General features: G+C 39.0%; 1 protein-coding gene across 1 annotated transcript in view; it reads left to right on the plus strand.

The window, feature by feature from the left end:
• The first annotated feature begins 1,607 nt into the window (after positions 1–1,607).
• Positions 1,608–14,199, plus strand: part of LOC119161264 (carboxyl-terminal PDZ ligand of neuronal nitric oxide synthase protein) — a 65,319-nt gene continuing 52,727 nt past the window's right edge. The window contains exons 1-5 of the mRNA XM_037413646.2: positions 1,608–2,361; positions 2,656–2,727; positions 3,107–3,196; positions 3,559–3,617; positions 4,795–4,903. Of these exons, the coding sequence (XP_037269543.2) occupies positions 2,254–2,361; positions 2,656–2,727; positions 3,107–3,196; positions 3,559–3,617; positions 4,795–4,903 (438 nt within the window). The 5' untranslated portion in view covers positions 1,608–2,253. The remainder of the gene's footprint in view (positions 2,362–2,655; positions 2,728–3,106; positions 3,197–3,558; positions 3,618–4,794; positions 4,904–14,199) is intronic.

The raw sequence follows: 14,199 nt of genomic DNA on the forward strand, positions 1-14,199 counted from the left end.
TTACAGGCATTATATATTCCAGGTATTCATTTCAGAAATGATGAGTCATCTTAACAGAATCGCTTGGAGAAGACCATCACTCTTTCTCCGTGTGAAATTCAAGCTACAGTTGTCCCTTACCATATCTGAACCACATGAACCACAACCTTAGGTCGGAATCTGAACGTCATATTAGACAACCTCGAACAGTGCATTCTTATATTTAATTGCAAATCGTATTCACATTCTGAGTGTCAGAACTTCTCTAGAATTGTTTCCATGTATTCGCGCACAGTAATATCAGTTTTTGCTGAGAGAATGTTGAAAAATGTCACACTGTTGTGTTATTCCAGTGTCGCATAGTCACTTTTGATCTCGATAGGGTCTAGCTGATTCGAATAAAATTTCTCGCTTGTAATTTGCCCTTTTACATAAGCTGCAGAAAGGAGCCGATCACTATTAAGAGATTTGATCCCGATCGGGTTTAATCATGACCAGCATTGCACTTCGTGAGTGTGACAACGGTATTAATAAAGCGAACAAATCATTCAACAATCAAACTTTTATCGAATGTGCTGGTTTTCGCACGATTAGAAAGTACAACGTAAAACACGGGTCAAGCTGAAAGCATAGCCCAGTTTTCCGCCACGATAACGGTCGTCCTTGCAGTGGGGAAAAGTTTAGTTCTTTTCACGCAGTTGTAGTTCAATCACTTCTCTCGTCTGATTGCATAACAGAGATGGCGCGAAGGTACGAGTTCTCCCACTGCTTGCTAATGGACGGCCAATTTTCACACGGTAACTAAAATGTGAAAGGAACACATATCGCAAGAAATAAGCGTATCCTGCTTTGGTACGTCGAATAACAGGTACATGCCACCACAGCGGCAGCTCCAAGTATAACTACCGTCCACATTCACTCCCATATCGGTCAAGAGAACCTCCTCGCTGATCGGTGGGCTCAATGGGGCACTGCAGTGTCGCACAGTCGCGTCATACTCTTTGCGCTTCTGTTCGTCACACAGTGTCTTCCAAGCCATGTTCAAGCGCACGAATTCTTCAGAATCCCCACTATTTCTTTTGTCAGGATGTAGTTGCAACACTTTCTTACGATAGGACTTCTTGATCTCCTCCACAGGAGCATCGCGAGACACTCCCAACACGTCGTAGTAGTCGCACATGACGAATTCTGCGATTACGTGATCGAATGATTTAGTTCCTCGCGATGAATCACCAGAAGCCGTTGACAGCACACACAAACCAGTGGCAGCCGATTAAATTGTCCTAAACAGCAGAAACCGCCATATATGCATCACACTCGTGGCATAACACCTCGGAACGTGCGTCACGCGCAGTTGCTACCTGCTCACTCGTGTCGGTCGAATAGTCGAGACTCAAGTCACACAGTGGCTCCAAACCGTCACGCACGTGGAAAGATTTTGTACTGTCGTGTCTAAACTCCACGTGCGCGAAGACAGCGCTCTCATCCACTTGCCATGGTTCAGAGCAACGGTTCAGAAGAAACTGCTGTACGAACTCGCTTTCAGTTTTGGTTTCCACTCCAACCATCATTTTGCTGAAAACTACGTTTGCCAAGCTAAAACACTCTTTTTTTTTTATCTTTATTTAGCAGTTATTTTAAAATTTTTAACTACGATTATCAAGAAAGTTGGTGTACTTTTGTAAAGGTATATCGTTCAATGTTTACTATCATCATCAGTGCTCAAAAGTACAAAAGAGAGCAAAGTTAATTTTCAATAGGCCAAAGCTGTAGCGCTTGATGGTCGTGTAAGGTCTGTCTAAGTAGAGAAAAACAAACGTAACATGTCTTCCCGCAATTCGCACGCATTATGAACCAGGCACGTTTTGCAACGCTTCGCCTTGACCATGCGCCACAGTGCAGTGGGTGCTGGATAACCCGGCACTTGAATCAGCGGCACCGATAGATTCGTTTCACCTGCACGCTCGTACAACGTGAGCATCAGAGGCGCGCAAAAAAGGGAACGGCGACGAAACTCGGATCGCTGAAGATTTGGAGATACGAGGGGAGCATCCTAGTGCAAGAGCGTCCGAGGAGGGCGTCTCTTCGGCGGGACCGCTGGATGTAAAAGTGCTCCGGCGCTTCTTTTGCAACTTTCACCTGCTCGGCGTGTGTCTTGTATCGGAAAGGTTCCGAAGCTCAGTATTGTGATGTGCACCGTCCGGTGCCTTTCAAGTGTTCGGGTACCAGGGGCGAAGGCGTCATAGCGACAAGTATGGTGTGCACAGCTGCATCATGCCATCCAAGAAGCAGTATAATTTAGTAAGCGATGATTCGTACGACAGCAGAATTCCCCTGCACAGTGAAGAAGCTTTTCAACATGGAATATCGTTTAATGCCAAGGTGAGCACTTTTCGCTTTCACCGACTGCTTGCTCAGTCACCTTGCTTTTGGTGTAGTAGCTATTTTTTGTTGTTGAGAATACGGTGCAAAGGTCATCGTGCGAGAATCTAGCCAGCCTATTCCTGCTACCAAGTGTGAGAGTTCATCGGGAGTTTTCTGTGCATGGTTTCTCGTGTGGGGTGTCACGTTAAGTTTTGAGCTCTGGTGTTGCATATTAAAAACTCTGCAGAATCGGTAAAACTTGGAACATTTTCCGTTTAAATAATGGCGTGATTTTGTGCTTTTCTTTGCAAGTACATTGGCACCATGGATGTTCCTCGACCCAGCAGCCGAGTCGAGATCGTCGCAGCTATGCGCCGAATTCGGGTGAGGTCTGCGGTCGTTCGTGGGGAAAATACAACGGGTTGCATGTTTTGGTCTAGCTTTAATTTCTGATGTATGGAGGAGCCACACAGCTGCTATTGTGACTCCACTTGGCACTTAATAACTCGACCAAATCCACTCCTGTTATTTATTTCTGCCGGCTTGCCTTCTGGAGAAGCTGCCGCGTGCTTTCGTGTCATGATATTGTCTTTTATTTTGTTTCGGTCCTGACAAAGGAGGACTCGTAGTTTGCTGTGTGACTTTCCTTTTTTTTTGTTGCACAAATTACTGATATTGATGTGTAACAAACCACTTTATTGTCTCATTATTCGCCTCCTTAGAGATCACTGGTGCTGAGCTAGAACTTGTCAATCTATTGCAGTATGAATTCAAAGCAGAATCGGTCAAGAAAAAGAAGGTGACAATTACCATATCTGTTGATGGGGTGAAAATCATCTTGCGGAAGAAACATGTGAGTGTCTTTCTCACCTCAATGTTAATCATGTTGGAACATATTGCTCGCCGGCATACGTATTTTATACCATTATTTTTTTACTATTTATTGGTTATGCATACATGTAAGCATAATGTTGTAGAAATGTATCAATTTTTTTCCCTTTAAATTTATATTGCAATGCTGATCTATCATACATGTTTCATTAATAGTAAAATACTGTATGTCCATGTGCAACAACTGTATAATTTGTATGATTCGTTTTCATTCTTTCAAGACCACGTGCATAGGCCAATAGTCATGCTCAGTTCTGTCTTTTGTACTTTTTTAGGTAATATACTTTATTTAATTGACTCATGTGAAACCCATTATGTTTTTAGAAAAACCAGTGGGCATGGGATGACAACAGGTACCTCATAATGAACCATCCAATCTATAGGTGAGACCTCACTTTCTCTCACGCATTTTATAAGAAGGCCGTGCAAGAGTGACTACAGCTTGAGCTTTGGCCTAGTTTCTGTACAACACACGTTAAAAGTTTGGTGCTTGATAGTTTTCCATGTGTGCTGAGTACAGCTGTGTGGTTAGCGTTCTATCCCTGAATGTGGAAGGTTCTTAGGCTGTTATTCTTAGCAATGCAATTGGATGCCTTTTTAGTGGTCGCGTAACTTTAGTGGCAAAACTTTTTTCAAGTTGCTCTTCTGTGAGGGAAAGTTCTTGAGTTGTCAATCGACTCATTGGCTTCATTAGAAGTTACTCCTCTTTCTCAAGGAAGGAGTACCTTTTAATAAAAGGGAAAATGTGAATTATGTCTTCACAGTGATTAACTGATTTTCGTTGTTTCACCTGAAAAAAAAAGGCTTGTTTTTTTGTTGCATCAAAAACAGCTATTTTGTTTGTAATTTTGTTAAGATTGTATTTGACTCTGAAAGTAATGATGAGAGGCATAGTGTACATGGAATAGAATGTGGCAGTGCTAATTGAGAATAGTGCTAGTCTGACGCTATTCCTAATTGCCACTGTGCTTTTTGTATTTCAGATGGATTTATATTTCAATGGGAAATGGATTTTCATTTAGTGTTGAGTATGATTTGGATGAGGACAATTTGAATTTTGTAATGATGTTTAACCTTCAGCAGGGCATATAAATGTGTGGTTTACATATTTTACTAGCTCAGCCTCACTGGATATGTCTGCACATCTTTTTTTTCCTTTATGTGAGATCACAAGAGGTTTACATATGTCTGTACAGGCACTCCAAAAGTAGAAAGGAGCACGTGAACTGTGGTTAAGCTACGCATAAGTGAATGCCAGCGCGCTCCATCAGAGAAGTGGTTCTTTATTTTTATACGGAGATGTGCCAGAAGATAATGTCGTCATTTTCGTATGAAAATGAACCACTTCCCTGATGAAGCACGCTGGCATCCACTTTTGCGTAGCTTGGCCACAGCTCGCGTGCTCTGTTTTACAGTTGGAGCACCTGTATGTGCATCCATATTTTGTTTCATTTTTCTGTGCAGGCTTTTCAACCCTGTGGCACTATCACTTCATCTATGGGGCTTTTGTCTGAACTGTTGTGTCTGTGGAATTCTCATGAATATTTCCACACTTTTCAGAATCTTCTACGTTTCACACGATTCTCAAGATTTGAAGATCTTTAGCTACATTGCACGAGATGGCGGTAGCAATGGGTTCAAGTGCAATGTGTTCAAGTCCAAAAAGAAGGTATGCTGTGATTTTTCACTCCACTTCTCTCTAATTGTTTATCTTGATCAATTGGTGGACATTCTTGTGCTTATTTATGCGTAACCTTATGAGGTGTGATAATTACATTGTTAGCCAAGTTGAGTGTGAAAGTCGCAAAATAATTCATAAATAACACATATGATTTCTCTTACTTGCTTGAGGAACAGTGACAGTGCAGTGGCCACAGTCTTTTCAATATTCTTTGTCAGAAACTTAAACCAAGGGCCATGGCAGTATATAAAAAAAAGTTGATAATTGCTAGTTCACTGTGCCATTGTAGTTTTTGAGAGTATATGCTATGTACTTTTTAGGCCTTTTATTAATGAAATTTTCTCCTGTAAAAAGCATCAGTGGAGACTGAATGTCTATAAAGTTATGTTGTCTGCAAGAAATGAATATAAAGTGTAAGTGAGTGATTTTGAATTCAAGTACAATTATTTTCCATAGCATTCTGCAGCTTTCTACCAATGAAGTTGCCTTAGCTTCTTTGTGGAAATAGATGGCACAAGCTAGAAGAAAGACAGGGCTACTTTTTTGCTGTTTCAGCTTTCAGTTAGTGAAACATGTGACAGAGAATATGGTACAAATGCGTAAAGCTGAAGTGGTGCTAAATATTGAGTGCCTAGCATTTCGCAAACTTCTGTTGCTGTTGCGAAAAAAGTTGAAATACTTGCATGTATTTGAATGCATAATGCATGGTCTAGCTCTTCAGCTTTCTTGGCATGGTTTGAACCATTTGAATTATGAGTGGTGCTTTAAAACTGTGAGGATTCGATTTTTGTTTTTTGTCATCTATGCATCATTGCCTCTGCTGCACTGCCATCTTGTATAAGTGTATGTTTATATAGTTTTTTTTTAATTTCATGTGCAAAGTTTATTCTCTTTTTTTTTGCATACTTGGTTAGGGATGTTTTTGCATGTGAAGGTCTCATAGTTAAAAAAAAACAAAGAACACAGGAACTCGTCGTAACACTAAATGCATGTTTGTTAAGTGCTTATTATAGCATTACTTGCAAAGACTTCATTCATAATAAAAAAAAAGAAATCTGGGAAAACATTAGAGTAAAAAAAAACAAAAACATTGCATAAATGTATGACAGTATCTAATAGTTGATGGTACACTAAACAGAAATGAATTTCCTTTGTGAATTCCTTTTTCACAATAACAAAAACACCACGCTGTCGGTGAAAATACGCTTGCTTAGCGAGAAAACTCGTAAAAAGAAACTTCGGGTGCTGATGCCACCTTGAAGTTCCCACACCAGTTGTCGTGATGTCATAGATTTTAATGCCGTGTACTGGGGCCTACTTAGTTCCCAATCAATAAATATGAAGTACATTGTGTTCTGGCGAGCCAGAGGCTTATCTTGCCATATTTCAAAAATATTTCATTAAGCCGATGTTAAAAACAACAACTTTGAAATCCATGAAGTCATTGTTGAAAACTTTGGTGGGAAATTAAAAGTGAAACTTTTGACATAGACACCTATGTATTGATAAGTCTATGGTAGTTAAATTAACATAACAATACTTTCAGAGCATGATTTATCAGTCTAAACTAATTTATTGTATTACTTTGGGGTTTCCAATTTAAGCAGGTCATATGTAACAGAGGCACCATGAAATATTGAAACAAAGTTAATGCGATAAAATGAAAGAACAAACTGCGATATAAAACATTGCAACTAAAAAACAAGTGCAAATTGAATACCTCTAGAAAATATTTTAAAAATTCATATGACATGACATAAGTGACAGATGACATGACAAAAATTCATGACAAATAGTGATAGGAAAAATAAAAAGGAACGGGTAAATAATCAGTGGAAAAAGTTGTGCACAACTTGTCTTGTTGGTACCCATCTTGCAATACAAAGTGCAAGGAGAAATCATAAAGAAAGAATATGAAAATTGTAAATTAGTGCAAGTGTGCACATAACTTGCAAGAGAATATTTCTTGTTGAAGCATACAAATGTATGCACCAATGATGGCAGTTAAATATTGTATGGTATAAAATAACAAAATATAATGTCAGAGAAGAGGGCAATTAATTTTTCAATCAGGTGGCTACTTGGGCTACTTTGTGAAGCATACTTGACAAGGAATGTCTTTTTCAGTGCACTTAGCATTAAGTGCGCTCTGACCTACCTTGTCCTTTTCTTCAAATGTTACAAGCACTGAAACAGGTTTTCCTGGTCAAACAGTTAATTTTTCATAGTTTGTATGAATGTGGTGATAGAGTAAATAATTGTTTGTAGAAAACCTGCTAATGGTAGCATTTTTATCATCACCAGACTAAGCCAGGCTGATCAAGGGTTTATTAAGCATATGAATATAAAGCACATTACGTTTCTCAGTAGCACACAGTGCTCAATCATTTCTATTAACTATCCTACACTGTTGTGGAGTAAGCCACCATAGCAGATGGCAGTGAAGCTAGCGAAAAAAAAAAGAAAAAAAAAAAGAGCTGCTTGTGCATAATATACTGTACTGAAGCAGCATTTCTGTTTGTCTCAAGCTTGATGACTTTATTAAATATTTTCGCGAACACCAGCTTGTATACTTTCTTTATTCACCTGTTGCTCAGCTTGTGCTTAACATTGTTCTTGAATGGTAAAGTTAGTTGCATATTCTTATTGTTCTTGTTTGATAAAGAAGCACTAAATTTTTTTTTACATTTCAACATTGGGGGAATACTGATATGGTTTCTAGCACAAGCATTATTCTTTCGTTGTCAAAGTCTATGCGCGGTGGCTGTGGGATGAATTGAGGTGCTGACAAGCAGGGAAATATAAACTTCAGTGACTTGGTTCGAGTGGCAGATGTACCTAATCTCAATAGTTAGAAAATAAGTCATCCACCCTCTAGCAGAATTAGCAGCGAGCAGCATGCGGAAGTTTAAATGTAACCACCAACAAGGTTAGAAAGGTCATATGCGACATGCCATGCAGAAAAGCAGCCAGGTGTGGCGGAATGCAGCCGATCTGATTAAATATTGAAAAGAATTTATTTAGAAGGAACTTGCGGCTCTTACACTTAGTGCCTCAAAACAACAACATTTCCAGTAACGGTTCTAGTTAGCTGGAAAAATGCCAATGTTATACCAATACACTAGAAAAAGGATAGAAAAAGACCTAAAAGAATACAGTCACATCAGCCTTACTTTTGGTGATACACAAAGCATCTACAAAGGTAATTTCAAACAGGATGAGAGAAACACTTCACTTTACCCAACCTTAAGGAACAAGCCGGGATCAGGAAAGGCTACTTTATGATGGATCACATGTGATAAATCAGATAATGGAGAAAGCTGCTGAATACAGCAAACTCCTTTATGTAGCCTTCATAGACTATGAAAATGCATTACTTAGTGGAGATATCTGCCGTCTTAGTAGCATCAAGTCGACAAGGAGTAGTTGAGTCTTATGTCAATACCTGATGCTGACATTTATAAATACTCTACAGCTACCTTACTATGCCATAAAAACACACACATAAAGTGACACAAAAAAAAGGGAGTTAGACAGTAGGATACAATATCCCCAAAGTTGTATTGCAATGCAAGAGTCTGGGTGGTGGGGAAAGTAAAAATAAATCGCAGCATATGCACGGTGTGAATGACAATGAGTGGGGCAAAGCGTCCATTTGTCTGTCTGTGCTTCTGTCCGTCCGTCCGTCCACCGCTTCTTTTTGTCTGTCGGTAAGTCCGTAAGTCCATCCGTCTGTCTGTATGTCTGTCCGTTTGTCTGTTCCTCCATCTAGTGAACACTCCAAATATTGCCTTCTCGCATCTTTTCATTATATATTCATCATATACAAGTACCGCCATCTAGTGTACATTCCAAGAACTAAACGAGAGGTGACTACCTGCTACATACATCGAGGACGCACGACCAACGGCTTTAGGAGCTTCGCCCCTAAATGTCAAGAGAGTTGGTCAGTGGTGCCAGTTTATGGTGACCGAAAACCAAGATTGTGCCTTAGCATGAAATCTTTTTTTGAGCCTTTTAGCATTTCACCTCGATTGAGCAGAAGGGAGCAGGCATCGCTTGAGCATAAGCAGGGCACCACTAGTCTTGTTCCTCTCTTCTCTGGTCCTTCTTTCTGTGAGGGCTTTGAAAAAATGGCTACGTACCAACTATCTCGCATAGCAGTTGTAAGGGCATTTGAAGAAGGATCAAATTTGCTCGCAGTTTTTTTTTATATGCTCTTATGTAATTGCCTTCGCAAGAAACTGATATTGGGCTAACAATATGGTCTTTGTTGTTGTAAAACTAGAAATGAACTGGCCATATCCTTTAGTGAACATGGTATAGTTAGTGAGTGAGGCTTCCCTGTGGATGCCAAAACGTCATTATTTTTTTGACAACACCTATTTGGCCGGTGTTCAGTGTTCTTATTTCTACCATGCCATTAAACGCCGACCAGACGAGATTTTGTCCACTTCTGGATTTCATATCCTTTCTGCTCTAGAATTGCGAGTTGGGGTTATAAAATGCAGCGGATTATTTTACTATGCATCCTCTTTGGTTTACAATCTCATAGCATTAATACTTTCCTTGGCAAAGACAGCCTTAGAAAATTATAACCCACGTAACAGAAGGAAACACTTATACACCGGATGTTCTTTTGTTTTTCTGTTTTGTGTTACGACTTACTTATGCCATGTTTTGTAATGGATTCTATAGCTTAAGGGCACAGGGTAGGCCCTTTACCTCCCATGTATTTTAGGTCTTCCTTGAAGATCTATTTTCTCTGAAACTATTGTATGTAAAGTCTTCAGGCTTGTTTCATTTTATTCATTGGTGTTTCTTGCAATTGAACTAGAATTGCCTCTGTGTTTCAGGTGCTGAAATTTTTGCAATCTTTTTAGCAAGGCAATTAAATTTTGTCATTTCTTTTTAGATTAATGCTGTCGAAATTGAAGACTATTACACATACGTACACCATTTTATCTCAGTAATTTTCTGTTGATGCTTAGTTTACTCTGGTAAAAAATTTGCCTTATCTCTTTACGATTAGTACTGATAATGGTGTATATGTAACAAAAAAATTTTGTTTTCATGAAATGGGAAGTTAAGGGGAAAAAAACAAGTTTATTTCATTTTTTTAAAAAAAAGAAGATGTACTCAACAATTTTCTTATTAGTAATAATGAGCCATATACAAACCATGAATTGGCTATTTGCTTCATTTATTGTTTTCTTGGTTCCCTAGCTTGTTTTGTCATCTTTTCTCTATTGTCTCTTTAGCAAAATACTGTCGGCAGTGGTCGATTTCTCCTAACTATATCACAATTTTGCACCTTGGTGATATGCCAAATGGCTTTGAGAATGTTTATTCGTTTTATGCTGGCCTTGTTAAAAGGTGGAAGAGTTTTGAAGGTGGCAGCTTTAAGGGTTTTAATTCCAAGGAGCATGATCTATTGTGTTCTCTACAATTGCCATGGTTGCTCCACATTTTGTGCAGACACAGTCACTCATAATCACGCTTTATAAAAGTTCCACATGAGTCAAAGCTTGGCCCTTTTCGCTACATTTAACATTTTGTTCTTGTGGTCTTGCACAATGAGGACAAAACTTGCTGAAGTGCTCACATAAATGCTTCCAATCTTGTCGTCATTAGAAGCCGACGCGTAATGGTTTCCAACTATGCTGCATTTTTGAAACAGTTTTTTTTCTTTGTAAACATGAGAACATCTTTTGCCACTGCAAAAAAATTAATGAATTGGCAACTAAACACAACGTATATGAACAGAAACGCGTCTCCATGCACATCTCAAACACACAAGGCAAGTGACTTTGATAAATGCTGTGCATGGTAAAAAAACTGCACTATGTGCCTTTAAGTAGCCAGACTACCTTTTTAAAAACTTACTATGCTCGGAGAAAAATCCAGCTTGGATTTAAAAGAAATTAATCTTTGGTGCTAGCTAACAGGGACGTAAGGGAGACGACAATACAATGCGCTATGCCTTACATCCCTGTTTTCTATCGCTGAATATGTTTTTGAGGTTTGTTTTATCAACACGGCCAAAAATGGCAATGCTAAAATTCATCTTTGGCACACATCTCAAGTTGTGTACGACCTTAGATAAGGGGGCTTGCCTGTTTGTCATTTGGTTTTGAAATTCTGGTATTTTTTGTTCAATCAAAATGTGAAAAATGTACGGGGCACTGGATATTGTTAAAGGAGGCTTTATCATTCCAAACAAGTAAAAAACCAATTTTCAATTTTCATAAAAATTTGACTCCTGCTTGTATCCTTTAAAGGGACCCTGCAACACTGTTCTATGTTGCCATGGATGGGTTTCACTGAAGAAGCTTTTTGCCTCACGAATTCACGGCCGCAAAAATTTTTCGAATCCATCCGGTACAAGCGGAGAGAGAAATAAACGTTTATTTAGAAACAGTGTTCCGAGTGAGGCCTGGTATCACCCTATGGGTTCCCTACTCTAGGAACCCTCTGGCTTCGACTGCCCTCTTGGCCCTGGCGACAAGTGTTCGCTGGTCTTCCAGGTCCTCGAGGATGAGTTTGGTCTCTCACGTTTCCATTAGGTGGTCGTCGTTCATTCTTGGTGCTTGGTCCCGCTCCAGTTGCATGTCATGGTTTGCGTGGCACTGGCATTCCAAGAGAAAGTGTGCCAGGGTGTCCGGTACGTTGCAGAGCGGGCACATGTAACCATGTGTCATTGGGTAGAGGTGGTGCATTTATATGCCATGTATGTAAGTGTTGCTTTGCAGGCCTCTGAAGATCACGCTTTCTTTTTTGGTTAGTTTTGGATGGGGTGGAGGGTGTACCCGTCACTCTAATCTGTAGTGTTGAAGTAGCGACGAGTAGGTGTTTTCTACTACCTCTATCTCTGCAGCCACGGATCGGGTATCCTTTGGTCCCAGGGCAGCCCGGCTGGCATGCTTGCGGGCAGTGGCCTGGGCCACTTCATTTCCCTGTAGACCCTTGTGCGAAGTTATAGATTATTCACACGCTGCAATTGCATTGTTTCTTCACTTGTCCCGTCGAAAGTGCTTAAAGCTATGCTGGGGGAAAGATGGCACGGAGAAAGCAAATGTGTCACGCACGCCTCATAACCTTGAGCACTTTTTCTCTTTTTTTTCTTAAAATGCGTGGTTTTTTTGTGCTATCGCACGCATGTGTGGACATCTGTAACGACAGAGCGCGCCATGCCCAAATCCGCCAATGGCTAATCGAATGGCTGTGGCTAGAGATTTCTGAGCTTCTTTCATCATATGTTGAGAGAATAGAAAGCAATTTTTAGCTGACTTTAAGGTTTTATTGTAAATTCCAGGCCATGTACTACGCTATAATATATGGCTTGCGTGTTCTCGGGAGCCTCTACTATCGATCGGCAGCGTTTTCTGGCCATTCTCAAAAAGTGTTGCAGGGCCCCTTCAGTTGTGCATTGTATGTTGGAGGAAATTGTGTGGTGTAGATCATGAAAGGCTTTCTTCCAAATCACACTGTACGTAGCTAAAGAAAAAAAGAAGCTGAACTACAGTAGACTCTCGATAATTCAAACAAAGTTCAGTTTTTTGGTTGGCCCTCTATTCTTTCGATGTATTTAAAAGCCTCTTAATTCAAACTCCATGATTTGGTTGATTCATAATTTTTGTAGTTTCATTCCAAAAAATATCTGCTGCTTTCCCACTACTATTAAAAAATTACTTGCTTATGTAATCTTAAGTTTAAAAATAAAAATGAGCACTTCAGGCCATCAAGAAAAAGGGCTTTGCTGGTAAACAAATGTTTGAAATAAAGCTCACACATGGTAAACCGTGATGCTTCTCAACTGGTATAGAGAGCTTTGTGTTGAAGACACATATAGCGAAAATCAGTTTGTGATTCACGATTTCTCTAAAAGATCTGATCAGCAGTAAATGGCCGATAAATTTGTGGATGTTACTCCTGTGCTTTTTGTTCATTGCATACAGTTAGGGTTTAAGAACACTTAGCAAATTTTTAAATGTGGTAAAATCAATGCCTAATCATAATGTGTGGTGTCAGCTCATCCACATTCATATGTGTGAGAAGTTCTCATAATTCAAACTTCTTGATAATTCAAACAGAATTCAAAGGTCCCTTTGAGTTTGAGCTAACGAGAGTCAACTGTAGTTTTTTGTTGTACTTTTTTTAATTCCACAAAGCTATGCTAACCAGAAGAGGAGGACTGATTTGGCACTAATTGTTTTGTGTATATTCTAATTATTTTGTATTTTGACTATGGAATGTATAAGAACTGTTATACACTCATAACTTTGTTTTCGTAAACAAAACAGTCATGTTCAAAAGAAAGTGGTGGGTGCAGGATGTATTGTCGTGGATAATGATCTGAACCTTCTTTTTTTTTTTTTTTTCGAGCATAATATGTGAAGTGCACGTGTTGTAGTTTGCTATGAAAGGCTCACCCCTTTCAGTTTCAGTTCGTTTTAATATATGTCACTGAGGTTTTGTTTACCTTGCTGTGAAATTGCTAGGGGTAGGCAATAAGTAGTATTAAAAAGAAACTTTTAGTTCGGGCTCTTTTCCATCTTTTTTCTATTTGAATAGTGCTTGCGAAATGCCGAAATGCTTTCACGAGACAAACGGTTGGGCTTCTTTGAATGATATTCATTGCATTTGACAGGGAAAGTCAAGTTATGTTTGCTTCGTGAACCACAAATATGATTTTAGGTATGAATTGTTTTTAAATGCTTCAAGATCTTGGTTAGTGAAAAAATAAATTGCAGCAGTAATTTACATACGCATAACTTCACACCAAAAAGGCATATTGCATTTCTGTGAAGCAAATTTTTTCAAAGCACTTGTAGTCGATAAATTGATGTATGTGCATATAGTTTGGAGGAAATTTCTGCAATGCTGATGAGAGGTTTGCAAAAGTTATATGGCAAATTAGAGGTGTACTTCAGAGGGGTGTTTAATGCATCAATTTTGTCATTTTTGTATATCTTCTACAAGCAATAGAATTTCGATGTTTGTAGCACGGCCACAGTATTGACATACTTGTACTGGAATTTTCTTTAAATTTGTAATTTTGAACAAAAAAAAGACTGGCAGGCGGAAAAGTAATAAAGTGCTTTCTGCACTTAATAGATTCTAACTTCTTCTTTTCAATGCAATAGCCATCATAAAATTCTATGTAATAAATGCAAAAAATAGTAATAATAATAATAACACTAATAATAATATGTTTTGTTTTTATATACTTATATATAGACAGGAGCTCCCATGCTGAAGCTTTCTTTTACTGAGAGAAAACA

Source organism: Rhipicephalus microplus, chromosome X (assembly GCF_043290135.1).
Source record: "Rhipicephalus microplus isolate Deutch F79 chromosome X, USDA_Rmic, whole genome shotgun sequence".
In the NCBI taxonomy this organism is placed as follows: domain Eukaryota; kingdom Metazoa; phylum Arthropoda; class Arachnida; order Ixodida; family Ixodidae; genus Rhipicephalus; species Rhipicephalus microplus.